Source organism: Podarcis tiliguerta (genome assembly GCF_965153285.1).
Source record: "Podarcis tiliguerta genome assembly, chromosome: 9".
Classification (NCBI taxonomy): domain Eukaryota; kingdom Metazoa; phylum Chordata; class Lepidosauria; order Squamata; family Lacertidae; genus Podarcis; species Podarcis tiliguerta.
In genome coordinates this window covers 10,331,212-10,355,471 of record NC_139542.1, presented here as the reverse complement: position 1 = coordinate 10,355,471, position 24,260 = coordinate 10,331,212, and the positions used below count along the sequence as shown (strand labels likewise).

General features: G+C 45.7%; 2 protein-coding genes across 3 annotated transcripts; both read left to right on the top strand.

The window, feature by feature from the left end:
• LOC310657718 (16 kDa beta-galactoside-binding lectin-like) lies at positions 1–8,002 on the top strand. The gene is made up of 5 exons (XM_083398833.1): positions 1–64; positions 1,221–1,277; positions 1,371–1,450; positions 4,525–4,699; positions 7,838–8,002. Exons 1-5 carry the CDS (start codon positions 56–58, stop codon positions 7,988–7,990), a joined length of 474 nt encoding a protein of 157 aa, XP_083254959.1. The 5' UTR covers positions 1–55; the 3' UTR covers positions 7,991–8,002.
• Positions 8,003–12,099: 4,097 nt separating this feature from the next.
• Positions 12,100–19,679, top strand: LOC310657719 (16 kDa beta-galactoside-binding lectin-like). Of its 2 annotated transcripts, XM_083398834.1 has the most exons (5): positions 12,100–12,155; positions 14,631–14,684; positions 14,770–14,849; positions 16,683–16,854; positions 19,482–19,679. In XM_083398834.1, the coding sequence occupies exons 1-5, from the start codon at positions 12,147–12,149 to the stop codon at positions 19,635–19,637; spliced, it is 471 nt and encodes a 156-aa protein (XP_083254960.1). In that variant the 5' UTR covers positions 12,100–12,146; the 3' UTR covers positions 19,638–19,679. The 2 variants fall into 2 exon arrangements, with proteins under 2 accessions (XP_083254960.1, XP_083254961.1); XM_083398835.1 differs by lacking the exon at positions 14,631–14,684 and having other exon boundaries at positions 12,107–12,155.
• The last annotated feature ends 4,581 nt before the right edge of the window (positions 19,680–24,260 follow it).

Here is a 24,260-nt window from a genome sequence, read left to right as displayed (position 1 = left end):
GAGGTTGGAAGGAATAAAGTTTTGGTTATTTGCTGCACCCTTGGAAGACATCATCATGCAGCCCGTGAGTCTTATATGTCCATTTTTGTGGTTGTTAGTATAGGAGGCAGTTGCTATTGAAGCTGTAAAACCACCAAGTGCAATAGAACTAGGCTGGGAATTTAGAAGGATTAATAGGAGGCTTGTTCTCTCTAGGGAAGAGCATGTTTGTTTCTCAGCTGCTAACTCCTATATCTCTGACTTCTAGCCTCTGTTTCTCTGGCTGCTTCTGGGTTCTTTATTTTAATTTTTTATTGGAAGCATTTCAACTGAGCAAAATAAAGTAAAAATAAAAAGTCATAAAGAGAAAAAGGTGTATATATGCAATCAACTACAAGTGCTTCTCTAGAATACAAACATATAAATGTTGTTATTATCCAAATACATGTAGGCTTATTTATAACCATATATTTGTAAATATGTTCCAAATTTCATTATACTGCTTCTAAAGTAGGTCCAGAAGCAGCAGCTACTGCAAAATGCAGCAGGTCAGCTGCTCACTGGGGCAGGAGAAAGGGCAATATAAAAATTATATAAATAAAGGACCTCGCAGGAAAATGTGAAGGGCTCAAAAACATGCGTATTTGAGTGAACATGGCTAAGTCATCTATTTTATGGTTCACTTACAGTATTTGTAAAAGGTAAAGGTAAAGGGACCCTTGACCATTAGGTCCAGTCGTCACCAACTCTGGGGTCGCGGTGCTCATCTCACTTTATTGGCTGAGGGAGCCGGCGTACAACTTCCAGAGCATGACTAAGCCACTTCTGGCGAACCAGAGCAGCGCACGGAAATGCCGTTTATCTTCCCGCTGGAGCGGTACCTATTTATCTACTTGCACTTTCTACGTGCTTTCAAACTGCTAGGTTGGCAGGAGCAGGGACCGAGCAATAGGAGCTCACCTCATCGCAGGATTTGAACCGCCAACCTTCTGATCGGCAAGCCCTAGGCTCTGTGGTTTAGACCACAGCGCCACCCGTTTCCCTTACAGTATTTGTAGGCTGCCCTAAAGCAGAGTTCCTGGAAGCAGCTCATTCTATTAACCTGAGTGTTAAACTTCCTGCACAGGTTCCCTAGCACTGCTCTAACCAATGCTATCTATGCTCTTGTCTGTCTGTCTGTCTGTCTGTCTGTCTGTCTGTTTGTCTGTTGTTGACGGCTTCCTTTTGTCCTCCTTTTGCAGCAACCACCAAGTCTGCTCGGAGGTCCCTGGGCTCACCTTATTTCCAGGACAAAGACTGTAAGAGCATTCATTTTCCTTCCCTCTTCCCTGCCTGAATCTCATCCTGCCACCACTGCGATTGAAAAATGTCTCTCGTTTCCCTTGCTATAGGGAATAGTTGCTACTGAGTTTCAAGTCCTGCATGGAGACATGGTCCAGATAAAAGGAAGGATCCTGCCAGATGCAAAAGAGTGAGTAGGGAAGGGGGGGAGTATCACCTGTCTCCGGGAACATGTGTGTAGGCACACTGTGTAAAAGGTCAAGGTAAAGAGACCCCTGGCCATTAGGTCCAGTCGTGGCCAACTCTGGGGTTGTGGCGCTCATCTCACTTTATTGGCCGAGGGAGCCGGCGTACAGCTTCTGGGTCATGTGGCCAGCATGACTAAGCCGCTTCTGGCAAACCAGAGCAGCACACGGAAACGCCATTTACCTTCCCACCAGAGGGGTACCTTTTTTTAAAATATAATTTAAAATATAATACAATCAAATTTCCAGACATATCTGCAAAAAACACAATTATTTACATATTTGCCAAACATAAAGAGTAAGAAGAAATGAAAAAAGAAAAGAAAGAAAGAAAAGGAAAACAAAACAAAAAGAAAATGCTGTTTTCTGTAAACAGTAATTCCAGAGTTACACTTACACACATTATAAAATACAAATCTTAATTAAAATATCTTAAAAGACTTCCACCACCTAAACCACACTTCTTTTGTTTTTTAATTCTCCTTTACCTCTGAGCAATGGGAGCTCACCCCATCGCAGGGATTCGAACCGCCAACCTTCTGATCGGCAAGTCCTAGGCTCTGTGGTTTAACCCACAGTGTGTACATAGCCCTTAAACGTGCTTCTGAGAGCGGAAAATCTCTTATGTATTCCAGGCAAGCTCTGCCCTGGTCATGCGTCCAGGACATAGCAATTCACACCTGTACCAGCTGAATTCTGAAGCACCGGGTTTATTAAAATAGGGCATGGACGGGGGAATCATGTTCTAAACAAGGATGCAAAACACAGATCCTCTCATGTTTTTTTACCTGATTTCCTACTACAGCCACACCCTTAAAATGGAGAGTAAATTAGGAGAGAGATTGCAAGAGGGCTGTGCCTGGGTGTATGGAGAAAACGCCCTACTGCACAAAAGTAAAATGTATTTGCCTACCTTCTTCTGCCTCTGGCACTGCCTGCTATTGGCATGTTACCTAGGAAGGAATGCAAACCACCTCCCCACTGGGCTTAAACAGGTTCCCCCCACCCTATGCTGATGTGCAGATGAAATCTTCCTCCTTGGCTTGGTTCCTACCAGCTGGCTGGGGTCGATGGGAGTTTCCAAAATTTCTGGAGCAGCCTTTCTCAACCTGTGGGTCCCCAGATGATGTTGAACTACAACTCCCATCAGCCCTAGCTAGCAAGGCCAGAGCTCAGGGATGATGGGAGTTGTAGTCCAACAACATCTGGGGACCCACAGGTTGAGAACTGGTGATTATTCTGGAGGGTACTAGGTTACAGAATGCAGTAGCCAGCAACAAAATAAACTTGCTCCATCAGTATGGCAAGCCCTTCAAAACATTTGAAGATGCCTTTCCTATAGCATCCTAACTCTCTTGTCTAGAACCTGCGTACCTTACTTGGTCCCATTAACCAAGTTGCCTTCCCATAGCCCCCTCATCTTCAGCAGGGGGACGCTGGACTGTAATGGGGAATGTGGGATATGGGGATATATATTGTGAGTTAAGTAATTTAAGAGTCATGGGGATTGGCAGACACATTATGCAGATCTTGGGCTCCATCCTGACACCTCATTGGTCTATAACAAGCTCCAGGTAGATAATTCCTGAGTGAATCTCTGCAACCGTGAGTACTAGAACATTGCTTTATTTTTAATTTTTAAACTGTTTTCATGAAGCCTAAATCCAGTACGATATATGAATTTGAGGTGGGTTTAGGCTATAGGCCTGGGTCCCCTTCTAATTGTTGGATCCAGAATGGATACAATTCCTAGACTAGCCAGGCAAGATTCCTGGTTATTCCAAAAGGCCCGCTGTGGGTTAAACCACAGAGCCTAGGGCTTGCCGATCAGAAGGTCAGCGGTTTGAATCCCCACGATGGCATGAGCTCCCGTTGCTCGGTCCCTGCTCCTGCCAACCTAGCAGTTCGAAAGTACGTCAAAGTGCAAGTAGATAAATAGGTACAGATCCAGCAGGAAGGTAAATGGCGTTTCTGTGCGCTGCTCTGGTTCGCCAGAAGCGGCTTAGTCATGCTGGCCACATGACCCGGAAGCTATACGCCGGCTCCCTCAGCCAATAAAGCGAGATGAGCGCAGCAACCCCAGTCGGCCACGACTGGACCTAATGGTCAGGGGTCCCTTTACCTTTACCTATGGGTCATTCAGGTAGCAAAGGAAGTGGCTCGGTGCCCAAGGGCAAATGGTGCTTCCCTCCCCCCCCCCCCCAAGACTGGAAGAGAGAGTTGAGTTATGTGACCTAGAAGCTAGAAGCTGGAAGCGGCCAGCTGGGAAACCAGGGACATAGAGCTGTGCCTGATTTCTGCTTGAATCCAAGGCTGCATCTAAGGGGGAAGAAAAGGGGGTGTTAATGTTGTGAACCTAATAATAATAATAATAATAATAATAATAATAATAATAATAAATAATTTATACCCCCCACCCATTTAGCTGGGTTTCCCCAGCCACTCTGGGCAGCTTCTAACAGAACACTAAAATACAATAACCTATTAAACATTAAAAGCTTTCCTAAACAGGGCTGCCTTCAGATGTCTTCTAAAAGTTTGGTAGTTATTTTCTCTTTGACATCTGGTGGGAGGGCGTTCCACAGGGTGGGTGCCACTACCGAGAAGGCCCTCTGCCTGGTTCCCTGTAACATGGCTTCTCGCAGTGAGGGAACTGCCAGAAGGCCCTCGGCGCTGGACATCAGTGTCCGGGTGGAACAATGGAGGTGGAGACACTCCTTCATAGGTTCAGGTTGTATATATGTGCAAATAAACCATATGTCATAAAGGCAGCTCAGTCTCTGCTGCGCCTCATTGTGAAGGAAACGCGAACCCTGGTAAGTGCTTGAAACCCCTGGAATCTCACCCCTCAGAGATCGAGGTGGCATGTAAAAATGTTCTCAATATTCTCACAGCATGGCGAGCATGTGAACACCTAGGAGAGTAGCCCTGTTTTTGTCGTTGTTGCTGGTGCTGCAGTCCAGCAAGCCTCTCACGTTTGCTATTCTTGTTTCTTTCTTAACTTTCAAACCTCTTCAAGATTTGTTGTGAAACTGGGCCAAGACCCTGAGAACCTCGTTCTTCACTTCAACCCGCACTTTGACCCCCAGAAGTGTCGGAACACCATTGTGTGCAACTCGAAGGAAAATGGGCTGTGGGGGGAAGAGGAGGAGAGCATCTCCAAGTTCCGTTTTGAGCAAGGCGGCAGAGTTCAGGTGAGGTCTTAGCAGTAGATCAAATGGAGCCAGCCAGCCAGGCAGCTTCTCCTGGAGTTCCCTGTGGAGGGAGGGCCATCTGTAGTGAAATATACTCAGAGTTGCAAAGTGATTTCATGCTCTTTATTCAGCTCATAGTGTTGAGGAGGAATGAATGAAAGTCCCCTCAAAGTATCTGCTTTATATACATTATTTACACAATGGGCTGCACATGATTGGCTAATTCTGGAATTCTACTGTAAGCCAATCAGGTTGTGGATTCCCTTCTATCTGGAGCATGATTGGGTGGTTCCTGCCAACCAATCATACTGCTGCCTTGTTCTAGGACCAATCAGACTGCTGCATTCTGAATCCTATTGTTCTAGGGCCAATCAGACTGCTGCAATTTGGATCCTATTGTTCTAGGACCAATCAGACTGCTGCAGTTTGGATCCTATTCAATTCAGTACATAACATGTAGCCTTCCAGATGACATTATAATCCCAACTCCCATCAGCCTTGGCTAGCATGGCTGATGGTCAGGCATGATGGGACCAACAGGCCAACAATGTCTGGAGACGACGACGACACAGGTTTACTTTCCCTGGCACATGCAAAAGTGGGCCGCCTCCATGTTTCCTAGGAGGGTTCATTTTATATGGGCAGAACAAGTGGAATGCCAGTGTTGGGAGACTTGGCCTGTCTGAACAACTGTTGTGTCCCACTTTTAATTACAAGGGCTCGCAAATGAAATGATCATCGCCTTTGTTTTGTGGATGTTTATGAATTCCATGTGTTTTTATTACGATGCTTTTTAAAAAATAAAAAAAGCCTATGCTTATCAATCAAGATCCTTTATTAGGCATAGCAAACCACACATTATCAAACAGACACCGTATACAAATTGTGCAACATACGAGCTCAACATAACAACGTGTACAGAGGAGGGCAACCAAAATGGTCAAAGGCCTGGAAACAATGCCTTATGAGGATCGGCTAAGGGAGCTGGGCATGTTTAGCCTGGAGAAGAGGAGGTTAAGGGGGGATATGATAGCCATGTTCAAATATATAAAAGGATGTCACATAGAGGAGGGAGAAAGGTTGTTTTCTGCTGCTCCAGAGAAGCGGACACGGAGCAATGGATACAAACTACAAGAAAGAAGATTCCACCTAAACATTAGGAAGAACTTCCTGACAGTAAGAGCTGTTCGACAGTGGAATTTGCTGCCAAGGAGTGTGGTGGAGTCTCCTTCTTTGGAGGTCTTTAAGCAGAGGCTTGACAACCATAAGTCAGGAGTGCTCTGATGGTGTTTCCTGCTTGGCAGGGGGTTGGACTCGATGGCCCTTGTGGTCTCTTCCAACTCTATGATTCTATGATTCTATGATTCTAACAAGGTTTGTCCGGGTTAGATCTTTAACCCCAGAGAAAATCAATTTGCATAAATAATACAATACAGCACTACCAAATCCCTGATAAGTTAAGAACCACTAATTCTCTTTATAATGACCCAGCCTCTCTACATGGACAGCACTCAAAAATTCAGCCACTATTAAAGTGATTTGATCATTCCTGTCCGAGAGCAGGCCCTGAACTGTTGGTAGCATAGAAATCAGCTTATTGAGTTGTAAGTCCTCTAATTGTCTTCTGGCATAAATGCCAAAATCACAAGGGAAAAAAATATGCTCCAAAGTAGCCTATGCTTATGCACTTACATATATATATTGCAAGTCAGGTAGAGACGTTTTTGGTACAAGTGACTCTATGTGGATAGACGTAAAAATGTGGCTGTCTTGGTCCTTGGGCTTTGATGTACAGTCATACCTCATGTTACATCTGCTTCATGTTACGTTCTTTCAGGTTACGTCCTGCGGCAACCCGGAAGTACCAGAAGGAGTTACTTCCGGGTTTCGCTGCTCGCGCATGAGCAAAATAATAATAATAATAATAATAATAAATAATAAAATTTTATTTATATCCCGCCCTCCCCAGCCGAAGCCGGGCTCAGAGCGGCTAACAACAGTAAAATGATACAATATACTAAAATAATTTCATTATAAAATCAGTTCAAATCAGATTAATGGCAACCATTGGGCTAGAGTTCTGAGAGGATTGCCAAAGGCCTGGCGGAACAGCTCTGTCTTGCAGGCCCTGCGGAAAGATGTCAAGTCCCTCAGGGCCCTAGTCTCTTGTGACAGAGCGTTCCACCAGATTGGAGCCACAGCCGAAAAAGCCCTGGCTCTGGTTGAGGCCAGCCTAACCCCTCTGTGGCCCGGCGCCTCCAAGATGTTTTTGTTTGAAGACCATTTGAAAACCACAAAAAGATGTGCATGTGCAGAAGTGGCGAATCGCAACCCACACATGCGCCACTGTGGGAGGCACTCTTTTCATGTTGCGAATGGGCCTCCGGAATGGATCCCGTTCACAACCAGAGGTACCACTGTACTACAGACTTATCAACAGTGGAAAGGCCTTGGGGGTCAAAGCAGCCTTTGGTGCTATTGTTAGGAAAGGGAAGCCCAGAATGGCCAACTTGCACTGTCGACCACAGTGTCTGCCATTTCTTTAGAATCATAGAACTGTAGAGTTGGAAGGGACACCAAGATTCATCTAGTCCAACCCTCTGCAATGCACGAATCTCAACTTAAAGCATCCATGACAGATGGCCACCCAACCAGTGGCGTAGCGTGGGTTGTCAGCACCCGGGCAAGGCAAGTAATTTGCACCCTCTAGCCCGGGGCAAGGCAAATAATTTGTGGCCCCCCCCCCCGCTGCATGTCCCTCCCCCAGATAGTCCCTTGCTCTCTCTCTGCACCGCACCGCACGCCTGGCACCCTCCCCTCCACAGTGGGCGGCGACCCGGCGGCTCGGATCGGATTCGCACAGCCAGCACTACAGTGAGAGAGAGTGAGTGAGCCAGGTAGGGGCAGAGAGCTGCGAGTGCGAGCGAGCGCCCCCAGATGTTGCGCCCGGTGTGGCTGCCCCCCTGCACCCCCCACGCTACGCCACTGCACCCAACCTCTGCTTAAAAACCTCCAAGGAAGGAGAGTCCATCACCTCCCAAGGGAGACTGTTCCAATTTAAGAAGTTAAAATGTTGCCAGGTCATTTAAAAAACGGTTCAGTGTCCTGCGTTGATGGCTCCCTCTCTGCTTCTTGCAGCTTTCCTTCGCATTCCTTACTTCTGAGATTATGGTGCTCCTGGATGAGAAACATGAGATCTCCTTCCCCAACCGGCTGGGCCTGAGGGTCCTTGAATACATGGCGGTGGAAGGAGGCTTCAGAATCAGAGCCCTCAGATTCCTCGAATCTTGATTTCCTGTAGTCCTGTAACATGTCCGAATAAATTCAACTTGGTTATTCGAAATGGGCAGTGTAACCTGGTTTTGTTTTATATATTGTGTGCATTTCTGAGCACAATTCAAAGTGTTGGTGTTGACCTTTAAAGCCCTAAACAGCCATGGCCCAGTATACCTGAAGGAGCGTCTCCACCCCCATTGTTCTACCCCGACACTGAGATCCAGCGCCGAGGGCCTGCTGGTGGTTCCCTCATTGCGAGAAGCAAAGCTACAGGGAACCAGGCAGAGGGCCTTCTTGGTAGTGGCACCTGCCCTGTGGAACACCCTCCCATCAGCAGAGGGCCTTCTCGGTTGTGGCTCCCACCCTGTGGAACGCCCTCCCATCAGATGTCAAAAAGATAAACAACTACCTGACATTTAGAAGACATCTGAAGGCAGCCCTGTTCAGGGAAGTTTTTAATGTGTAGTATTTTAATGTATTTTTAATCTTTGTTGGAAGCTGCCCAGAGTGGCTGGGGAAACTCAGCCAGATGGGCAGGGTATAAATAATAAATTATTATTATTATTACTAGCTGCATTTTAAGCATGAGAAGAGTATTCCCAGAGCACTGACTAACTTTTAAAGCAGTGGAATAAATTATTAAATAAATGCCCATAGTGGGTGGAGTCAGGGCAAAAGTGGGCGGGGCAACAAATATAAACCTTGCCTTTGAACAGTATGGTGGTTTCTAGGTGCATTCACAGACCTCTCCCTGGTCTTCATCCAGACAACAAAGAGGCATTGTCAGAGTTCAGAGAGACAACTAGGTGTAAGCTGTAGGGGTCTGTGCTTTAATACATTTATTAAATGAATTTCTAAACGTAATATAAAATATCTAAGCCAGGAACAAGAATATATAAAAACACACAGGATAAAACCAGCGATAAAGCACAATACAAAATTTTTCCTTGCAGACCTAGTCATGAGGTTAATGTTGATTGCATGAACTATGCTAGCCAGATTATCCCTGTGCAAGTATGCTCACAATTGCCTCAGGAGGTAAAAGGTCTTATGGCTGCCCAACTAATTGTTTGGCATTCCTTTTTTGTATGTGCATCTTAGGTTTAGTTTTCCACAAGGCCATAAATCTAGGCTGCACCACTTCAGACTGCAGGTGGCAATTACTTCAGGCTTCTTTGTCTGTTATTATTTTTCAAATCCCTCCCAGCCAAGAGACTTAACATGCCAGCAGGCAATGAGAGAGGCTTGGCCACCACTGCAACTTGTTGGTCTTCAATGCAGAGGGAATCTTTTGTATGCAGGTGAATTCTGTCATCTGACCAAGCTGAGGTGGTGCAGCCCAGACAGAAATATTGCTTCCTTCCTCAGTGGAAAATGTGGCTTTTATTCGCACTCTGCCAATGTGGGCAAAGCCCAGTTCCTTTCAACCTACTCCTGTTTCCTCTTTTTAGCACACACTCTACTTTAGCTCTCATTTCTACTTAACTCTCTGTTTAACTCACTCACAACCCACCCAGGCAATGAGCAACCTTCAGACGGCTCTATTTTTAGGAAACCATCAGAATGTGCCTTTAATAGCACCTCTGGACTGTATTAGCAATTCTCACCTGCCAATTGCTGCATGCAAAAGCTACTGTTAAAGGCACAGCTGCAGAATCGGAGTGCAAAATTTGGCAACTCCAAAATCTGCAACACCTGCTGCAACAGGTTTCCAATTGTTGATTGAAGATGTAAATCGCACTGATGCAAAACCAGTGGGTACCCCTTTTTGCTACCTTTTGCATTGGACACCTGTAAAGGATTGTGTGCAACTAGGTTCTACTCAGAGAAGACCCATTGAAATTAATGGGCTTAAGTTAACCAAGTCTATTAATACCTCGGAGTAGGACTAAAGTTGGCTACAACTCCAAATTATTTCTCAAAAACAAAACAAACCCTGGTGATATTTTTATAGTCCTTGTGAAACTTTAGACCACAATATTTTTCTTAGTCAAGGAGACAGTTTGTGGATTGGTATACTTTTGTCATGTACAGAAGATTTTGTGGGACCACCTCCACCTTTCAAAATGTTTTGGTTGCTGTGTTTTCATGTGGTAACTAGAACTGTCACACAAACGGAAGCCGCCAAGAGTGGCTGGGGAAACCCAGCCAGATGGGCGTGATATAAATAATAAAATTATTCTTAAATATAACTATTTGTTGTTGTTTAGTCGTTTAGTCATGTCCGACTCTTTGTGACCCCATGGACCAGAGCATGCCAGGCACTCCTATCTTTCACTGCATTCCGCAGTTTGGTCAAACTCATGCTGGTAGCTTTGAGAACACTGTCCAACCATCTCATCCTCTGTCGTCCCCTTCTCCTTGTGCCCTCAATCTTTCCCAACACCAGAGTCTTTTCCAGGGAGCCTTCTCTTCTCATGAGTTGGCCTAAGTACTGGAGCCTCAGCTTCAGGATCTGTCCTTCCAGTGAGCATTCAGGGCTGATTTCCTTCAGAATGGATAGGTTTGATCTTCTTGCAGTCCATGGGACTCTCAAGAGTCTCCTCCAGCACCAAAATTCAAAAGCATCAATTCTTCGGAGATCAGCCTTCTTTATAACTATTTAAAGGATGTAAAAACCTGACCTCATGTCTTGGAAAGGGTAGATGGGTTTTTATTTTCATAGAATCATAGAACTGTAGAGCTGGGTCATTTAGTCCAGCCTCCCCACAATGCAGAAATATGCAGCTGCCCCATACAGGGATCGAACCTGCAACCTTGGCGTTATCAGCCTCACGCTCTAACCAACTGAGCTATCGATTTTAATATTGTTTATTCTGTAATATGAGGTTGTGGTTTTTTTTAAAAAAGAGACACTCTTTTTATTGCTTTGGAAATTGCGAGCTGGGTGGGTTAACCTTTAAATGTGAACTCGATCAAAATTCTCCCTAGTCACAAGATGCTTTGGGTGGAATTCAGCAGTCACTCTGACAAATGCTCCATCTGCACAAACTTCGCAGCTCATCAAATGAAAGAATCCCTTCTCTCCTTCTCCAGCACACTATTTTGGGGGTCCTCCTGAATCTCACCGAGCCAATTTGGGTGGTGCCACTGAAGGCAGTGGTGTAGAGTGGTTGGAGGCTACAGGGGCAACTGCCCCGCATGCAAAATTTCAACACCCCTGCCCCAATACAGCTGCATGTTTCCATAGCTGGGCTCTCTTGAAAATGGCTTCTCCATGCAAACCAGGAAGCGACCTCTCAAGACAAGGAAAAACAATTCTTTGCTTATCTTGGCAGCTACAATCTCCTGGGTGACGCAGACGCTGTTAGGCAGTTGAAGCTGAATGTGTATGTGTACTCTGCCTGTTTCCCTTCCTCCCACCCCTCAGCACAGCCCCGGGTGCTGGCAACCTATGCTATGCCACTGGCTGACGGGGCCTGTTAAATGACTCTCTCCCTTTGTTGCAGCAAATTAGCATGGCTACCCCTCAGATTTGCTGTGGGAAGGGACTCTTCTGCATTGGCCTAGACTAGCAAGTTCTGTAGTATCAGCAGCTGGTAGGAAGCCAGTGTGGTGTAGTGGTTAGAGCCATTCCAGACTACAACAGGCAAGACCTGGTTCAAATCCCCACTCGTTCACGAACCAATCACCTTATTCCACTGAAGACCATTTATTTCCTTGGCTCAGTTGTTTGCTGACCTGTCTTTTTTGCTCTGCTGGCACCCAAAACCCAGATCAAAGTAAAAAATAGAATGGACAAGTGTTCCAGTGAGCGCCAGCCGGGAAGCTGCTGATAATCAATTGCATAAAGCAAGCTTTGCCAACCTTGTGCTTCCCAGGTATTTTGGACTACAAATCCCATCAGCCCATCTAGCACAGGTGATGGGAGCTGTAGTCCGAAAAGCAAGAGGTTAGGGTGGGCCGGCAAAGCAAACTAGCTTCAGCTGTTTGAGAATATCATCAGTGCTCCCATTCACCAGATTTTTGCCAATCAACCCAGGTTTTCTCTGCCTTGCATTTCTGGGTATCTGAACAGACCACCCACTCACAGCAGACCCTTTTGGTCATGTGATGCTGTTCCTCCAGCTATTTAAAGCAGCTGGGGCTTGTTCTGCTAAAACGGCAGAGCTGAGATTAGACAGAAGAAAAGCTTGCTTACTTGTTGGCCAGACTCCTGCAAGAGTGTCCCATGGATTGTGTGAGTTCCAGGTGCTCTTTGGTTGTTAGAATAGGAGACAGTTCGGAGGGAGGCTGCAGTATAAACTGCTGGGGCTAAGCAGTTCTAGAAACCTGAAAGTGTTAATAGGTAGCTTGTTCTTGCAGGCGAAGAGTAAGCTTGTTTAGATGACAAGTGTTTCTTGTGCTTTTGTATCTTGTTTCTAGTTCCTTGCTAAATATCGTTGGTGCTTTGTCAGGGTGTGGGTGTGTGTCCTGTTAATGCAATACAGTGGTACCTTGGGTTAAGTACTTAATTCGTTCCAGAGGTCCGTTCTTAACCTGAAACTGTTCTTAACCTGAAGCATCACTTTAGCTAACGGGGCCTCCTGCTGTTGCCACGCCGCCAGAGCACGATTTCTGTTCTTATCCTGAAGCAAAGTTCTTAACCTGAGGTACTATTTATGGGTTAGTGGTGTATGTAACCTGAAGCGTATGTAACCTGAAGCGTATGTAACCCGAGGTACCACTGTACCATCAATACACACAAAGCTTTCTGGAGCTTAGAAAAAGACTGGTCTCTGTCCCTAGCACCTAACAGTCCAAAAATTTGCCCATGGGAAAGGCAAGCACAGTGTAATTTAATGGGAAGTGTGTGCATAAATGTGGTTTTGTATTATAAGGAAAAGCTGCTCCCTTTCCCTTATGCCAGTGTGGTGTAGTGGTTAAGAGCGATAGACTCGTAATCTGGGGAACCGGGTTCGCGTCTCCACTCCTCCACACGCAGCTGCTGGGTGACCTTGGGCCAGTCACACTTCTTTGAAGTCTCTCAGCCCCACTCACCTCACAGAGTGTTTGTTGTGGGGGAGGAAGGGAAAGGAGAATGTTAGCCGCTTTGAGACTCCTTCGGGTAGTGATAAAGCGGGATATCAAATCCAAATCCAAACTCTTATGGGGTATTCCGGAGACCGTATGGAGTCCTTAAGTGGGTCCCCTATCGGTAGGAGAAAATAAGAGGCCAACCAGAGAATATTGAGAAGCAAAGCAGCTAGTAAGCCTGGTCTTTATTAAAGGGACTGTCACAACAGGGTCCCCACTCATTACACACAGGAGGGAGGAGAACCCTGAACAATGGTGCACAAGCCCTTATATAGACTTTTGAAATTGCCCACCCTGTAGTCCAAGACCACACCCCTAAAACATCCTACATACATCACAGAAGGAGATGGTCTACTACAGCATAGGAGGTGGTCTACAACAGAAATCCTGCCTGCCAGGATACCTGATAATGGTCACTGATTGCTTTACCTGGGCAGCCTGGCCATTCTTTTGTGATTGTAAATACTTTAGTTCAGGCTTCTTCAACCTTGGCCCTCCAGATATTTTTTGGCCTACAACTCCCATGATCCCTAGCTAGCAGGACCAGTGGGCAGGGATGATGGGAATTGTAGTCTCAAAACATCTGGAGGGCAGAGGTTGAGGAAGCCTGCTTTAGTTCCTGAATCCAGGTCACAGGCTCGCCCTATTCAATACACAAATACGGCCTTAAGACAGGATTTGCAAGCAAAAAGACAATGGGAAGGCTTTCCCTATTTGCCTCCCTTACTGCAGAGGAATATTTGAGGAGAGTCAAAATGGCTTCAGGGTTGCTCTATTTCAGACACATGGTTCATATATTTAGATCGGAGACCTTAAAATTCTTATAACGGTGTGCTCAAAGGGGAATGGGTTTGAAGTAAGGACTTCACAGAAAATGTGGATTTGGCAGAATGCATATTTGAGTGAATTGGTCCAATTGATCTGTGGTGTTATTTATTCACAGTAGTTTTACATTGCCCATTGATAAAGTTCTTGGGACCAGCGCCATATTTTTTAAATGAACAAGGAATAAAGGGGGGGCGGGCGAAAGGAGGAAAACTCTGGAGGTCCAGTGGAGTTCAGCCTTCTGACCCTAAGCAGCTAATAACACCTGAAAAAAAAAGTAGGGGGAAAAAGTCAGTTCCTGAAAAGCTTTCCTACCCCTGCTCTAACAAATGAGATGAGTACTTTTCCGAGCACAATTCAAAGTGTTGGTGCTGACCTTTAAAGCCCTAAACGGCCTCGGTCCTGTATACCTGAAGGAGCATCTCCACCCCCCATCGTTCAGCCCGGACACTGAGATTCAGCAACAAGGGCCTTCTGGTGGTTCCCTCATTGCTAGAAGTGAGGTTACAGGGAACCAGGCAGAGGGCCTTCTTGGTAGTGGCGCCTGCCCTGTGGAACGCCCTCCCATCAGATGTCAATGAGATAAACAACTACCTGACATTCAGAAGACATCTTAAGGCAGCCCTGTTCAGGGAAGTTTTTAATATTTAATGCTGTACTGTTTTTAACACTTGATTGGGAGCTGCCCAGAGTGGCTGGGGAAACTCAGCCAGATGGGCGGGGTATAAATAATAAATTATGATGATGATGATGATGCATGTGCTTCTTGTTTATGGACTCATAGCCGGCTGCTTCCTTTTCTTCTGTATTGTAGCCTTTGTGTCCTAAGCTTGATGCGTGGGATGAGCCTTGCTCCAGCCCAAAGACGGTAAGAGCACCAATTCCCCTTCCTCCGCTGAATCCCACCATGTCACCGCTGCAGCTCAATTTGTGTCTGATTTCTCTTTCTGCAGAAATTGACTGCCACTGAATTTGAACTTGAGCAAGGAGACACCATTCAAGTGAAAGGGATGATCTTGCCAGGTGCCAAAGAGTACGTTGTTCTTGTTTTCTTATTTCCCTCCCCGCCAATTTTTATTTATCGTTTTCATTTTTACACTTGAAACAATAACAGCGCTTCACTTTTAAAAAAGAAAAACAAACCACAATTAATATCCACTCCACTTCCACCCCTTCCATTCTTCGTTTTGCACATTCTAATTTCCCCCCACATCTTATTCTTTCTCAATCTCAATATTTCTTACTGCTGAATTTATTTTGTTACTGTTAACTTTTTGATAGGTTTACAATACATTTCCAAATAATCTATAAAATATTTCCAGTCTTCTTCGAATGCTCCCTGCCCCTGTTCCCTTGTTCTATTTGTCAGTCTTGCCATTTTTATATATTCTATGAATAGAATAATTTAATCTATTCATCTGCATCTGCCCTTAGGGTGAAAGGTGGGTAAGGAATAAAGAACCAGCAGCATAGGTCTCTATCCTGTCATTTCTGTGTTTGGATGTGTTTTTCCACGAACTATCTTGGATCCAAATTCAGAAACAGAATGACCTAGCTTGAGGTTGAATCCTGACAAGACAGAAGTACTGTTTTTGGGGGACAAGAGGCGGGCGTGTGTGGAGGATTCCCTGGTCCTGAATGGGGTAACTGTGCCCCTGAAGGACCAGGTGCGCAGCCTGGGAGTCATTCTGGACTCACAGCTGAGCTGTCCATGGAGGCGCAGGTCAATTCTCTGTCCAGGGCAGCTGTTTATCAGCTCCACCTGGTACGCAGGCTGAGACCCTGTCTGCCCGCAGACTGACTCGCTAGAGTGGTGCATGCTCTATTATCTCTTGCTTGGACTACTGCAATGCACTCTATGTGGGGCTACCTTTGAAGGTGACCTGGAAACTACAACTAATCTAGAATGCGGCAGCTAGACTGGTGACTGGGAGCGGCCACCGAGACCATATAACACTGGTCTTGAAAGACCTGGACTGGCTCCCAGTACGTTTCCGAGCACAATTCAAAGTGTTGGTGCTGACCTTTAAAGCCCTAAATGGCCTTGGTGCAGTATACCTGAAGGAGCATCTCCACCCCCAGCGTTATGCCCGGACACTGAGGTCCAGTGCTGAGGGCCTTCTGGCGGCTCCCTCCCTGCGAGAAGCCAAGTTACAGGGAACCAGGCAGAGGGCCTTCTCGGTAGTGGCACCCGGCTGTGGAACGCCCTCCCACCAGATGTCAAAGAGAAAAACAACTACCAGACTTTTAGAAGACATCTGAAGGCAGCCCTGTTTAGGGAAGCTTTTAATGTTTAATAGGTTATTGTATTTTAGTGTTTTGTTGGAAGCCGCCCAGAGTGGCTGGGGAAACCCAGCCAGATGGGTGGGGTATAAATAATAAATTATTATTATTACTATTATTATTACTAGCTGCATTTTAAGCCTGAGAAGAGCACTGACTAACTTTTAAAGCAGTGGATCCCTTTCGGAGGCCATCTTCCAACATGGGTGTAGTCAGGTTTTGTGTTTTGGGGGGAAGGACCCCCCACCTGTCATCATTCTCTGTCTGGCTCTGTCTAGAAGATTTGGAATGAAATGTCTCAACAACCATTGTTTTAAGTTACTTTCTTTTGACCCCAAGTGTTCAGAAAAACCTGTCAAAATCTTTCTACCATTTCTACTGTTAGTTAAGTTAGCTATGCCACTGCCCCCTGAGGCAGTTTGTTCCAGCTCTTGCTGTTTCTAAATGTATGATGTGAATGTGGCCCTTCAGTCCCAAGTTCGAGTTGGAAGGGGCCTTAGAGTCATCTAGTCCAACCCCTGCAATGCTGTCACCAGTAACACTTTCACCCTGAGTTCACGTTTTCCCTCCCTTCCTCTTAAAGGTTTTCCGTCAATCTGGGCGAAGACTGTGAAAATCTCATCCTTCACTTCAACCCACGCTTTGACAACCAGAATGACACGAGCTCCATTATCTGCATGTCCAAAAAATATGGGGTGTGGGGGAAAGAAGAGAGGATAACCGACTTCCCTTTTGAGAAAGGTGGCAAATTTAAGGTGAGCACTTAGCTGTATATCATAGAATCTTAGAATTGGAAGGGGTCCTAGGGTCATCTAGTCTAACAATTCAGGAATCTCAGCCAAAGCAGCCATGGCAGATGGCCACCAACCTCTGCATAAGAACCTCCAAAGAAGGAGAGTCCACAACCTTCTGAGGGCATCTGTTACATTGCTGAACAGCTCTTAGCCTCCAGAGCAGGAGAACACAAGCTTGCTCCGTCCTCTACACAACAACCCTTTTGATATTTGAAGATGACTATCCTATCTCCTGTTGACTTTGTCCATGGAGTTTTCTTGGCAGGGATACTGCAGTGGTTTGCCGGTTCCTGCTCCAGGTGGATCACGTTTGGTCAAAACTCTCCACTATGACCTGGCCCTGCATGGCATAGCTCATAGCTTCTCTGAGTTATTCAAGCCCCTTCACCATGGCCAGGCAGTGATCCCATGGACTGCAAGAAGACCAAACCGATCCATTCTTAAGGAAATCAGCCCTGAGTGCTCACTGGAAGCTGAGGCTCCAATACTTTGGCCACCTCATGAGAAGAGAAGACTCCCTGGAAAAGACCCTGATGTTGGGAAAGATGGAGGGCACAAGGAGAAGGGGACGACAGAGGACGAGATGGTTGGACAGTGTTTTCAAAGCTACTAACATGAATTTGACCAAACTGCGGGAGGCAGTGGAAGACAGGAGTGCCTGGCGTGCTCTGGTCCATGGCGTCACAAAGAGTCAGACACAACTAAAGAACAACAACAACAACAACAACATCCTATCTCCTCTCAGTCTCCTCTTTCCCATGCTAAACATACCCAGCTCCTTCAACCATTCCTCATAAGGCTTGGTTTCCAGACCCTTGATCCATCTTGGTTGCCCCCCTCTGCACACATTCCAGCTTGTCAAGATCCTTCTTAAATTGTGGCACTCGGAACTGGACTAGATAAGCAATATCAAAGGGTGTGTGTGAATGGAGCAGGCAGGTGTGTGGCTTCTGCAGGGGGTGGTCTCTTTGGAGGGAGTGTTGAACTTGCAACCCTCCAGATGAAATTGTGCTCCCAACTCCCATCAGCCCCAGCTAACATGACCGGTAGTCGGACACAATGGGACCAATAATCCAGCAACATCTGGTGAACTCCAGGTTCCCCTGTGAACGGGGGGAGACTTCCTTGTAACATAGCAGGGTTCAGTTTATGTGTGCAGAACAACGGCTGGGGGTCTGGCATGTGTGAGCAGTACTTGTATGGGATTTTTAAACTGTGTGTTAAAAACCAACCCATCGTTGCCTATGGAAATCTAGCTTGTAAGTGGGCCTGTCTAATCTCTGTTGGGAGGGACTTTCTCAGAATTTGGGTCCCTAATATCTAATGCGTAGCTTTAGATACCACCTTGCCAACAAAGGCCCGTATAGTTAAAGCTATGGTTTTCCCAGTAGTGATGTATGGAAGTAAGAGCTGGACCGTAAAGAAGGCTGATTGCCGAAGAATTGATGCTTTTTAATTATGGTGCTGAAGAGACTCTTGAGAGTCCCATGGACTGCAAGAAGATCAAACCTCTCCATTCTGAAGGAAATCAGCCCTGAGTGCTCACTGGAAGGGCAGATCGTGAAGCTGAGGCTCCAATACTTTGGCCACCTCATGAGAAGAGAAGGCTCCCTGGAAAAGACCCTGATGTTGGGAAAGATGGAGGGCACAAGGAGAAGGGGATGACAGAGGACAAGATGGTTGGATAGTGTTCTCAAAGCTACCAGCATGAGTTTGACCAAACTGCGGGAGGCAGTGGAAGACAGGAGTGCCTGGTGTGCTCTGGTCCATGGGGTCACAAAGAGTCAGACACGACTAAACGACTAAACAACAACAACAAGCTTCTGGTGCAAACAAGCAATGCATCACTAGCAGAAAATCGACCTATACCTAGTACCTACGGGACTGCCTCTCCTGGTATGCCCCACAGAGAAACCTACGGTCTGCAAATAAAAACAACCTGAAGGTCCCAGGCCTCAGAGAGGTTAGGCTGGCCTCAACTACAGCCAGGGCTTTCTCGGCTGTGGCTCCATTCTGGTGGAACGCTCTGTCACAAGAGACTAGGGCCCTGCGGGACCTGACATCTTTCCGCAGGGCCTGCAAGACAGAGTTGTTCCACCAGGCCTTTGGTCAGGGCCCAGCCTGACTCCCTCCTCTGGCAACCTGCACAGAATTTTGCTTAACAGTTGCCATTAATTTGATTTTAATTAATTTTTATAATGGAATGTTTTTAGAATGTTGGATTATTTGATTGTTTGATTATTTAATTGTTGTTAGCTGCCCTGAGCCTGGCTTCGGCTGGGGAGGGCGGGATATAAATAAAATTTATTATTATTATTATTATTATTATTATTATTATTATTATTATTACCAACAGGTTAACCTGGATTAATAGCATTTATTTAACTCTCTGTAGATAAGAGTAAAATGGGGGTGCAAGGCAATTCTGATGCGCCCTAGACTGCCACACTTGGGGTCAGAACAGCCTGGGGTGCCCTTGCAGGAACCGTTCCTTTAAAAGCTTTCAAATGCTGCCTGGGAGATGTGTTTTGTTTTTAAAGTGTGTGGTGTCCCCTGCTGGTCATGATTATTCCTTTTATTTCTTGTAGCTTTCCTTCATTCTTTACACTTATGAGATCAAGGTGCAGCTGGCAGATGGCCATGACATCTTCTTCCCCAACAGGCTGGGCCTGGAGACCATCAAGTACGTTGCGGTGGAAGGAGACGTCGGGATCAAAGCCCTCAGATTTCTCAGATTATCCTAGTCCCAAATCACTGTTGTCTTGTTACATGTCTGAATAAACACAGCTTGTGCTCTTCAATACATGTCATTTCACATGGTTTTATTTTGTAAGAGGGAGGAAGGGGGCAATTTTCAGGCCAGGAGCTGCTGCCATTGTTGTTGTTGTTGTTGTTGTTGTTGTTGTTGTTGTTGTTGTTGTTTTACTCTGCCCATCTGACTGGGTTTCCCAAGCCCCTCCAGGTGGCTTCCAGCACATATAAAAACATAATAAAATGCCAAACATTTAAAATGTTAAGAACACACCTAGCGTAAAAAGAAAAAACAACGGAAAATTAAGGATAAAGGAGCAAAAGAGGAAAGAAAGAAATAAAAGAGAGAAATAAATTAATATAATAAAACACAAAGAGACGATAGAGAAGAAGAAGAGGAGGAGGAGTTTGGACTTGATATCCCGCTTTATCACTACCCGAAGGAGTCTCAAAGCGGCTAGAGAGAGATATAGAATCTCCTATCACACTTGTTTCTTAATTTTCAATCTGCATACAGAGAATTTAATTCTCCCAGCACTTCCTCCTTCCTCAGTCTCACACCCCCCAAAAATCACTCTAGCTTGCCTCTCAAACGGCTCCCTTTCTCTTTGGTCTATTACCTCTCTGAATCTACCTTCATTTATCCTGATTATATGTCTTCAGAGATCAAAACATTCATATGAATAACATTAATTGAGAACCATAAAAAAATAAAGATCTTTGGGAATGGGTGGAGGTGGGGGTGTTGAGGAAAAAAGCCTTTGAGGGCCACATTCCACTGGTGAGTTGGGGTTGGGGCCCAATATAGGTTGAGGAACAAATGGAAGTTTTTCCTTTATGGCTTCTGTGCGCACACAGGCAGAGCACTTTGCAGCAGTAGACCCTACCCCAAAGTGACGGGTCAGGCCGTAGCTTAGACATGGAATACCTGCTCTACATGCACACGGTCCCTGGTCCAATTCTTGGCTCAATTCTCTGGGTAGGACTAGGAATGTCACTCATCCGAAACCTTGGACAGGCTCTGCCAGTCAGTCAGGGCTGGATTTAGGTTTGATGAGGCCCTAAACTACTGACGGTAATGGGGTCCTTTATATGGGGCAGCTGTCTACCAGCTCCACCTGGTACGCAGGCTGAGACCCTACCTGCCCATGGACTGTCTCACCAGAGTGGTGAATGCTCTAGGTATCTCTCGCTTGGACTACTGCAATGCGCTCTACGTAGGGCTACCTTTGAAGGTGACCCAGAAACTACATCTAATCCAGAATGCGGCAGCTAGACTGGGAGCGGCCGCCGTGACCACATAACACCAGTCTTGAAAGACCTACACTGGCTCCCAGTATGTTTCTGAGCACAATTCAAAGTGTTGGTGCTGAACTTTAAAGCCCTAAACAGCCTCGGTCCAGTATACCTGAAAGAGCGTCTCCACCTCCATTGTTCTGCCCGGACACTGAGGTCCAGGGCCGAGGGCCTTCTGGCAGTTCCATCTCTGCGAGAAGCAAAGCTACAGGGAACCAGGCAGAGGGCCTTCTCGGTGGTGGCGCCTGCCCCGTGGAACGCCCTCCCATTAGATGTCAAAGAGATAAACAACTACCTGACATTTAGAAAACACCTGAAGGCAGCCCTGTTCAGGGAAGCTTTTAATGTGTGACATTTTGATGTATTTTTAATTTTTGTTGGAAGCTGTCCAGAGTGGCTGGGGAAACCCAGCCAGATGGGTGGGGTACAAACAAACAAACAAACAAAACGTCCAACTGTCCTTTGTCAACAACCAATTATCACTGTTTTTTGTATTGAATATATGCTATATAGTAATTTATGGACCTAACAGGTATCTAAAGCCATTTGCACATGCAGAATGTAGGCACCCTATATATAGAAATGAGCAAACCTGTGATATTTTAGGGAGCAGGCTAGCAGGTGGGGCCCATTACTTACATCATAGGAGCCTACACAACACAAAACACTGTTGCTGTATGTAGGTTTTATTTTATTTGTTTTTTATCTTATATTTTGGAAATGTACATCCAGTTTCATTTTCCTTAAAAAAAATTTGGGGCCCCCAAAAGAATGGGGCCCTAGGTTATAGCTTGTTTAGCTTATACGTAAATCCGGCACTGCAAATGGAGCCATGCACTGTCTACTCAGAAGTAAGTCCCACTGTAATCAATGGAGCTTACTCCCACGTAACTGGGTAAAGACTGGGTAGCTTTATACTGTAATCCTAAGCATTTTTACTCAGAACTAATTCGCACTGAGTTCAATAGGATTTACTCTTTGGTATGTTCCTGAGCATTCTCAGTTTCCATCATTTTTATTATTACTACAGTGGTGCCTCGCAAAACGAAATTAATTCGTTCCGTGAGTCTCTTCGCCTAGCGGTTTTTTCGTCTTGCGAAGCAACCCTATTAGCGGCTTAGCGCTATTAGCGGTTTAGCAGCTATTAGCAGCTATTAGCAGCTATTAAAGGCTTAAGGGATTAGCGGATTAGCTGCTAAAAGACTATTTGCGGTTTAGCAGCTTAGAAAAAGGGGGTGGGGAGCGGAAAAAAATCTCAAGACTCGCAAGACATTTTCGTCTTGCGAAGCAAGCCCATAGGGAAATTCGTCCTGCGAAGCGCATCGAAAAACGGAAAACCCTTTCGTCTAGCGGGTTTTCCGTCTTGCCAGGCATTCGTCTTGTGGGGTACCACTGTATTACTATATTCCACCTCTCTCCCTGACTGCGACTCGAAGCAGCTTTCAGCTTGTTACGGTAAAATCTGGGTGCGAGGCTGCTCTGCCACCCAGCTCGTCGGACTAAGTCCGCGGGTCCCTGCGGAGGAAAATGAGCTCAGCCGGAGACAGGAGCAAACTGCAGAAGATCCAAGTTTATTGCGCAACAGGTTCAAGGCGAGATTGAACAGCGAGAAAGGGGTGACATGAACTTTTGAAACTTCCCTCCATGTCCCAGAATACAGTGCAAAATACATCCCAGTTACATCATGAATACATTAAGAAGAAGTTGGGTTACACATATTACATCATGAATATATTAAGAAGAGGTTGGGTTACACAGGATTAACATATGGAGGAGGGAGGGGGGAATATGCAGAGCTGGAGATATGCGCAGATAAGCACATCCTGAGTACCGGTGATGAGAAGACAATGGTCCATGTATGCATAGGCTGCCACCTGGCATTGCCCAGAGGAAAGGCTTGGCAGAGTGATTTGACAGGATTAGGGTCTTGACACCTTGCTTGAGGGATTATGGAGGACAGGGGAGGTGTCATGGAGTTCTAGAGAAATTGAGCAAATTGGCACGTTGATTTTCTATAAATTTTATAGATTTTAGTCCCTTTTGACATTGACAATTGGACTTGGAAATAAATGGATATATTGTAGCGAAGAAGAAGGTGAAGAAGACATGCCCCCCCCCCCCTGTATCAAGCTAAAATTTGATTTCATTCCATTTATCTGCGGAAGCTGTTGTATACGATCCCTTCCCACATTTATTCCCTTCTTCACATTTATTCTTTACAACACTCCTGCTAGGTAGGCTACCTGCAGTGCTTGTAATTGGCTCAAGGTGACCACTGTAGATGTGTGTATTCAATCTATGTGTTTCATAGAATCATAGAGTTGGAAGAGACCACAAAGGCCATCGAGTCCAACCCCCTGCCAAGCAGGAAACACCATCAGAGCACTCCTGACATATGGTTGTCAAGCCTCTGCTTAAAGACCTCCAAAGAAGGAGACTCCACCACACTCCTTGGCAGCAAATTCCACTGTCAAACAGCTCTTACTGTCAGGAAGTTCTTCCTAATGTTTAGGTGGAATCTTCTTTCTTGTAGTTTGGATCCATTGCTCCGTGTCCACTTCTCTGGAGCAGCAGAAAACTCTGGAGCAGCAGAAAACGGCAAGATCAAATGCAGGAGTAATAATAATAATAATAAATATTTATTTATACCCTGCCCATGTGGCTGGGTTTCCTGAGGGAAAGGAGGATGTCCCTATTTTCATCAGAGCAATTAGGTAAGGCAGCTCCCAGTGTTTAAAATAGTGCTTTTGCAGGCCCATAAAGTTTGTAGGAATAAGCAACAGACTGCAATGTCCACTGTGCCGGAAGAATATCAGCCACCAAATGGTTATTGAACCTAAGAACAGAAAGCCAAGTGGCCCTTCTACATTTTGTGCTTTGCTTTCTCTTTAAGCTTTCCTGCTTCTTTCTGCTGTATCCCAGAACCGCCCTGCTGAAATTAAAAGTTTACAGCAGATATCTGGAGCACTTCCCTGCTGCAGGCCTATAAAAGCGATTTACATCTAATTCTAATTTACCGGTAATTGGCCGGCCGGACTTTGCTGCTTGTGCTGCTTTCCAAAATCCAAATCAAAGAAGGAATGACCAAATATTTCAAGGAGCCCAAGGCAGGAGGCTGCTGAGATCAATTGCACCTTAAGAAGTAGCATCAGCTGTTGGGGTTTACGATTAGTGTTTCCATTCATTTGAAAGCCTCTAGCTTCCCACCCCATTGACTGATTTTTTCCTCCTTGCATTTCTGCAGGTCTTCACTCAGAGGATAACCTTTTTGTCACGTGATGCAATTTCCCCAGATATTTAAGGGCAGCTGGGGAGTCTTT

What these genes read in the sequence shown, in the direction of transcription:
- LOC310657718 (XM_083398833.1), top strand. An exon ending in TTATTTCCAGGACAAAGACT is followed by an intron (nt 1,278 to 1,370) that starts GTAAGAGCATTC and finishes CCCTTGCTATAG; the next exon opens with GGAATAGTTGCTACTGAGTT. An exon ending in AGCAAGGCGGCAGAGTTCAG is followed by an intron (nt 4,700 to 7,837) that starts GTGAGGTCTTAG and finishes TGCTTCTTGCAG; the next exon opens with CTTTCCTTCGCATTCCTTAC.
- LOC310657719 (XM_083398834.1), top strand. An exon ending in ATCTTGCCAGGTGCCAAAGA is followed by an intron (nt 14,850 to 16,682) that starts GTACGTTGTTCT and finishes TTCCTCTTAAAG; the next exon opens with GTTTTCCGTCAATCTGGGCG. An exon ending in AGAAAGGTGGCAAATTTAAG is followed by an intron (nt 16,855 to 19,481) that starts GTGAGCACTTAG and finishes TATTTCTTGTAG; the next exon opens with CTTTCCTTCATTCTTTACAC.